General features: G+C 35.5%; 1 protein-coding gene across 1 annotated transcript; it reads right to left on the bottom strand.

Annotated features, from left to right (window-relative positions):
- Nucleotides 1-3738: 3738 nt before the first annotated feature.
- On the bottom strand, nt 3739-4737 carry LOC149696142 (uncharacterized). The gene is made up of 4 exons (XM_089867409.1): nt 4500-4737; nt 4158-4415; nt 3993-4086; nt 3739-3819 (listed from the first exon to the last, which is right to left on the bottom strand). Exons 1-4 carry the CDS (start codon nt 4730-4732, stop codon nt 3739-3741), a joined length of 666 nt encoding a protein of 221 aa, XP_089723535.1. The 5' UTR covers nt 4733-4737.
- Nucleotides 4738-7510: the final 2773 nt, after the last annotated feature.

Genomic DNA, 7510 nt, shown 5'->3' with positions numbered 1-7510 from the left:
GGAATAGAGAACGCTTAGCCCAGTATAGAGCCCCTCCCTTAAACACGTAACGAAAAATTTAAATGACCTTATTGGCTCACTTAAACTACATTTTGATGACGTTGCTGACGGGGACGGCGAAAAATAAGTAATTCCTTTTTACCTCTGTCGCTATATGACTCGCCTCTTCTTTCATACCCCTCTATCCCATGGAAGGGGGTCCGGGACTTTGACGAGCGCCCAGTTTACTCTGTTCTCCATTCCTACTTCTTAAATTTATCCCTGGTATTTATTGAGGGTCACTGGACTAGTTTAAAAAAAAACTTATTTTCAAGACTGCTCGGTAGCCGACAGAATTCCACAAGTGGTAAGTTGTTGACAGTCTTCCCTACTCTAAGACATGGAAGTGTTTAAAAAGTGTTAAAAGGGTGCAAAGGGTGAATATATAAAGCATTTGGTCTTGCTCAACTTGTCAAAAAGTAAGAAAACGTCATCACAGTTGCGCGCGATTTTGCACGAGACGTAAGTCTAGATGTAGAATGCTCGTGAGGATTTTTTTTTCAAACTAAAACAAATTTTCTCACGTGCATTCTTTCCATAATCTTACGAATTTGAGCGCGAGCGTCATTTTTCCACACTAGAAACGTCACTCGTGACGATTTGTTATATTTTTCAATTAGCTCCTCCTACTTTATATATTTACCTATTTAAGAACACACTTTTTACACAGTTAAAACACTCAAAATAGAGTGATATTACCTTTAGTTTTTAAGGCCAATTTAAGGTTAAAATTTGGTGTAAAATATATCTTTAAAACATGTTTTGAAATTATAATTTTGGAAAATTATAATATGAGGGTAGAAATTGAGTAATTTGATTCTGAAATGAAGTCCTGCATTTTTAATAATGTTTTAATTTTGAAGTCAATCCACACAATAAAATAATCAATGAAAAAACTTAATTGTTCGTAATAAATGAAAATTAACTTATTTTTTTAAAGATGATATTCATGAAAGAAAATATTTCAATCTCTTAAAAAAAAATTTTAACCACATATTAAGGGCTCGGATTTTAGTTCAGTGGATTTTTTTTCAAAACAGTAAACATAATACGAGAATCGTTACATCCAATCAAAAAAACAACCCATACATATTAAAGGCTACCGCAATCATAGAATTAACTAAAAAATTTGTAACACTTAAAAGTCTTATGCGTCTACACTCTCAGAATTTGTTGTTCAAAACTGAACAAAATTGCGTTCACAGGTTTGTCCCAGCAGCTAAACGCTATTTTGTTCTAAAAAGAACGCTTCATTCTGTGTTCAACATTGAACGATGAAGATTTGTTCACCTTAGAACAAAGCTGTTCATTTTCGAACATATAATGGATGTTCGACAGTTAACGAAAACGTTCCGCTTTCAAACATATTTATCGTTTAATATAGAACGAATTAGATCATTTCCCAACAAATTTTTCACGTTCAATATAAAACAAAATTGTTCGTTTTCAACTGGATGTTTGGCGTTCAACATAGAACAAAACTGTTCATATTCTATTGAAACATTTGGCGTTCAAACTGGAACAAAACTGATCATTTTTAAAGAAATATAAGGTGCTCAGTATAGAACAAAACTGCTCATTTTAAACTAAATATTTGGCGTTAGGAATAGAACAAACTTGTTCATTTTCAAATAGATAAGCGGCGTTCAATACTGAATAAAACTGTTCGCCTTCAACTAAATATTTAGCGCTTAATATAGAACAAAACTGTTCGTTTTAAACCACACTATAAGGCGTTCAATGCAGAACGAATTAGGTCATTTCCAAACAAATATTACTTGTTCAATATGGAACAAAATTGTTCGTTTCAGTATAGAACTAAACAAACTTTTTTTATGCCTGAAAAATGGAGAGAAATAATAGTCATGTGTAAATGCACATAATTGTTTTATTCAAAAAACTTTCGTTAAAAAATGTGAACAACAAAATCTAAGCATTAATCTTGAAGCATGTTATGTACGCTTGCCACACTGACTGAAAATCTTTTCGCGTCAATTCCGAAAACCACTTTTTGCAAATATTCCATGGTTTTGCTAAGTCCAGTTGCGTACTTTAATTGAAAGGTGTAGTAGCCAGAAAAGATAGAGGCTATCCCAAAAGCGAGACTGGAAACTTCAAACGATACATTTTAAATTACCCCCTCCATATAAGCTGATAAAAAGTCTTCATTTTGGAAGACTAGTGTTGGGGTACTCGATTTTGGCGCCTGAAAATTTTTTTCAATTTAATCTAACTTCTTATAGGTAGTATTTCTATACCTCAAACTTACAGTTTCTGAAACCCATAAGTCTATATTTTCTCCAAAGAGACTAGGGAGAATTATCATACTGGTACGCACTTCCAAATCTGAAACAAGATGTATCAACTTATTACAGCAAACTGAAACAAATGACAAACTAAACAGACTCTTTAAAGGGAGGGTGAAGTAGAAAATCAAGTGATTTTTTTATTTTACCGATTCTTCTACTAATTATAAGACCAGTCTGCTTAGTGAAACATTCAGGAAATACCAGTTCCGAATGATTTTAAAATTCAAATTAGGTTCAGATTTTAAGGATAATTTTAAAGGACCTCCGACCAATCGCGTACCGCCCTGCCTTTCTATTAACAAAATTCTCGTGGCACGCTCCATGTCTCACGCCACGATTGTCACGTCGCGCGCAAATTTTTTCAAATCTCGTGATAAATTTCATTCAACACGGAACGTGCCACGAGAATTTTGTTAATAAAAAGGCAGGGCGTTACGCGATTGGTCGGCAGTCCTTGTTTAGAATTACCCTTAAAATCTGAACCTAATTGTAATTTTAAAATCATTCGGAACTGGTATTTCCTGAATGTTTCACTATGCAGACTGGTCTTATAATTAGTAAAAAAATCGATAAAAAATCACTTGATTTTCCTCTTCACCCTCCCTTTAAGAAATATTTCTAATATAAATTTCATGCTATATTTGGATGTTCAGTTTTTGCACATTTACCAATCGTCCAAATACTTAAATCTAAATAATAGTTATCTAAAACACGTTGAAATATTAAACAAAATTTATCAAAACCAAGTAAAATTGATCTTTACCTTTAACTTTTTCATCTGTCAAAACTTCCTTTTTTTCGGCAATATTTGTCAAAAATCTTTCAACTTTCTTTCTCTTCTTTTTGTCCGTTTGAGAATTTATCATGCTTATTATTTTTGAACTAATTGGTTGAAAATGATGCTCAATAATCTTCTCCGCTGACGGTGCTATATTTTTCAGTCTGTTAAGTTCAAAAACCAACTGCAATGTTTTTGTAAATAATTAATATTTTTTCTTATTAATATGAGGTTGAAACCTACTTGGTTTTTTTGGCACAAGAGAGGAAATTCTACAATAACATCTGCTACTTCGTTTTTAAATGCAGTGTGTTGTCTATATGTTAAGGTTTTCCGCATTTCTCCTTCCAAAAGCGTTTCATCTAATTGAGACTTCTTACTCTCCCTTTGAATTATACTAATATGGGCCTTTACGGTCTCGATGTCTTCACCTAATCCATATTTATCCTACATTAAGCACAAAAACAAGTAAATAAAAGCACCGTTGTCAATCACAAATAATTCGTGAGTGTACACATACGAGGTTGGAAGACCTATCTAATTTCTTCTTAGGCTCTTCTGTTACAATATTAACTGAATCACTTTTTGGCCGTTTGTTTTTATACTTTTCCTTCATGATTTTAACAACAACAAGTTTCCCATTTGCATTCTTTCGTGTCGAAACTTCATTCTTAATGATACAATCCACGAATCCTTAATAATTAAAAATAATTTTCATAACATTAAGGTTGTTGTTTTAGTAGCCAATCAACTACACATAGCAATTAGATTAAGCCCTATTCTTAACGCAAGACAGTATCTTGCTAGTATTTAAGCTAACTGTCACAGGAAAAGCGCTATCAAACCCAAAATTAAATTTTACTAACATAGCCAGTACTGTTTTCCAGCCTATCTTTCAAGAATTTGTGTTTGTTCACCAAGGCTAAACAAACTCTTGCATAGTCAAAACCATTTGGATACCTACATATGAGGGAAAAACTAATTTGAACATAATTTGTTAACACTAATTTGATTATTGCTAATAAACTCACAAGGCAAATTTGCTAACATCTTCATATAGGTTCTGAATTATTACAGATCTATATTTGGTTTTAAAAACAACGGCATCTTTCTTATTGATTAAATCAATAATCACAGGGGGCAAAGCAGGGACGACGTAAGGATCCGGAATTCGACCGCTGGTTGATCCGAAAATATTTTTAATAGAGCTATTACAGTGATCAAGTAACTGTACAGATTTTACGGGCTCTTCAACAAGTGCTGATGTAGAGTTAGTCATAATAATTTTTCTAAAAATAATTTGAAAAAAGAAAAACATTTTAATAAAAAAAATCATAAGAAAAAAAAAGTAAAAAATAAAATAAACTACTGACTGGGCAGGTTCATTGAAAATGAGGTTTAGTCTAGACCCATTAGGTGGTATAATAGCTTCTGAGTGATTTACCCAGTCACCCCATTGAACGTCAAAGACCTGGACCACATTCACCTCCACATCAAACAGAAGTCCAAGATCTTGAATAAAATCTGATCGGCAACAGCCCTCATTGCAACTGAAAATCTTCTTCTCTTTGCCACAAGTAACATGGTATTGAAAGTTCATTTTCATCTATTTTGGTACTTCTTAGAAAAAGCAAATAAAGCAATTAATATGGGCCAAAATAATAAAGAATACGTATTAAAGACTAATTACAACCTTACTTAAATATTTCCCTTTTAAGAGTGTTATGGGGTGCGGAAGATGCATAGTCTCGAAGAAATGGGCGTGCTACCTGTGGAACAGCTTAGGTCAGGTCGGAAGATAGAAATTGGGGGAGGAATACCCGGGAAAATGCTGGATTACAGGCTAACCAATTACAATTTACAAACTGTTCGTCCCCAACTTTTTGGCGTCGTACCCGACCTAACTTGTCCATAGTTAGCTCTCCGCTTTCTCTAACACTACCCATCATCCCTGGACCTTCGCAGCATCATTATAAGAAGCTAAGAACGCTAGTACTTAATTCCAGCAGGTTTGTGGCTGAGACAAACCACAACACTGGAATTTACTTTGTTAGATAACAGTGCGGTGCTATCTATTTCGTCACCAGGAGGCAAAGCGTGCCAATAATTAACTTCATCCACATGATAAGAATTGTAATGCTTATTGTAACTCGTACACTTTAAAAGTCTGCCTACCAGTAGCCATTTTCCGCTAATTTGAATTATATAATATATTTTCAAGAAAATAGGAATCTCCTCCTCAGTTATAAGAAGAGGAAAAATATAACTAGGTTTATAAATAACCGACTTGACTGTAAGTACTGAGGCAAAACTAGTCACCTTTGGAACGAATTTAAGACCAAGATAATCCAAAAGGTATGACTTTAAAGCTAAGGGCAAACTATTGTAGGAAACATTTATATATTTTTCAAAACTTGCATTCTCAAACCCATGCTCTCCACTCCTTTCATAACACTGCAGCATCTGATGCCTTTTTGCATTGAATTCTTAAGTAAAGTTTAAAGGGATAGGTCTCACGTTTAAAATGTGCTGGGAATAAGAAAACTTGCAGAGTAAAGCCGAGAAAGCTGGAAACACGTTAAAATTATCCACGTCGTAAAATGTTTTCATGTCATAATAATTTAACCTGTATATATTATTATAATTCAAACCATTCTCATCGGATATAAATATCCACTTTGAATTGAACAATATGTCTTCTCAACCATTCTCATGAATTCGCCGTCGAAATATTATTCCCTCAATATTATTTTCAGAGCATTTCTCAACATCCAATTCTCAAGCGTCCAAACATTAATTACCGAACGTCAAATAAGTTCTGATACACCTTTTTTTTAGTCATGCCACCTATTTTGCTCCTTAAACTTTCTCAAAGCATATTCTTGAAACACTGTCCATCATCCAATACCGCGGCTCGTCCAACTTTTAATAGCGATTCAACAGATAACGCCGTCTGCCGTAAAATATCCGTCAAAATACTATCCCCAAATATCCACCCACTGTATTAGCAACTAGGAAATTATAAAAAATCATTAAACATATCCAAATCTCTAAATATTTAGACGTTTACAAACCGCCACCAACAAACCTCCATTTCTGAAGACTGAGTCTAATTCATAAGTTCTCATTTCTCATATGTCAGTGTGGAACTAAAAATTCTCGGGTTGGAACATCTTGTTTTTCTGATCGTAATGTTTTACTACTGAGCTAAGTTGATATAGATAAAATAAATAATCGTTAGGCTTATTTGCCATTGTTTTGAACGTCAGGTTTTTTGTCATAACTTTTGATTTTCTGAACCGATTTTCAATTTGAAAACAGTTTCGGATTCTACGTGACAAGACGCGTGCAACGATAGCATTGTTGATCCATTTGAAGCATTATTTCGTAACGTCATTATCGGGGGGCTTTACTATTTCCGCTATGGCTAACGCCCTATTAGCGCCACAGTATCATTTGTAATTTTAAAATAATTTTGAGAAGTAAACCTATTTAGAATAGGAACAAAATGGCAGCCAAATGAAAATGTCCAGAAACTTTGGTCCGGGACTGTACCTACAAGAACTCGGGGCAAGCATCCACAAGTACCGGGGCAAGCCCCCTCAAGTACCCGGGGCAAGACCCCACAAGTACCCGGGGCAAGACCCCACAAGTACCCGGAACAAGCACCCACAAGTACCTACAAGCACCCACAAGTTCCTACAAGCACTCACAAGTACCCACAAGTACCTACATGAATCCACAAGTACCTACAAGTACTCACAAGTACCTACAAGCACCCACAAGTACCTACAAGCACCCACAAGTACCTACAAGCACCCACAAGTACCTACAAGCACCTACATGAATCCACAAGTACATACATAAATCCACAAGTACCTATAAGAACCCACAAGTACCTACAAGCACCCACAAGTACCTACAAGAACCCACAAGTACCTACAAGCACCCACAAGTACCTACAAGCACCCACAAGTACCTACAAGCACCCACAAGTACCTACAAGCACCTACATGAATCCACAAGTACCTACATGAATCCACAAGTACCTACATGAATCCACAAGTACCTATAAGCACCCACAAGTACCTACAAGCACCCACAAGTACCCACAAGTACCTACAAGCACCCACAAGTACCTACAAGCACCCACAAGTAACTACAAGCACCTACATGAATCCACAAGTACCTACAAGTACCCACAAGTACCTACAAGTACCCACAAGTACCTTCAAGTACCCACAAGCACCTACAAGCACCCACAAGTACCCACAAGCACCCACAAGTACCCACAAGCACCCACAAGTACCTACAAGCACCCAGAAATACCCACAAGCACCCACAAGTACCTACAAGCACCCACATGTACCTACAAGCACCCAGA

Source organism: Phalangium opilio, unplaced genomic scaffold (genome assembly GCF_054372755.1).
Source record: "Phalangium opilio isolate 3A_F unplaced genomic scaffold, DU_Popi_V2 ptg000022l_1, whole genome shotgun sequence".
Lineage (NCBI taxonomy): Eukaryota > Metazoa > Arthropoda > Arachnida > Opiliones > Phalangiidae > Phalangium > Phalangium opilio.
Note: the sequence above shows the minus strand (reverse complement) of the source record. Positions and strands in the feature narration are given on the sequence as shown.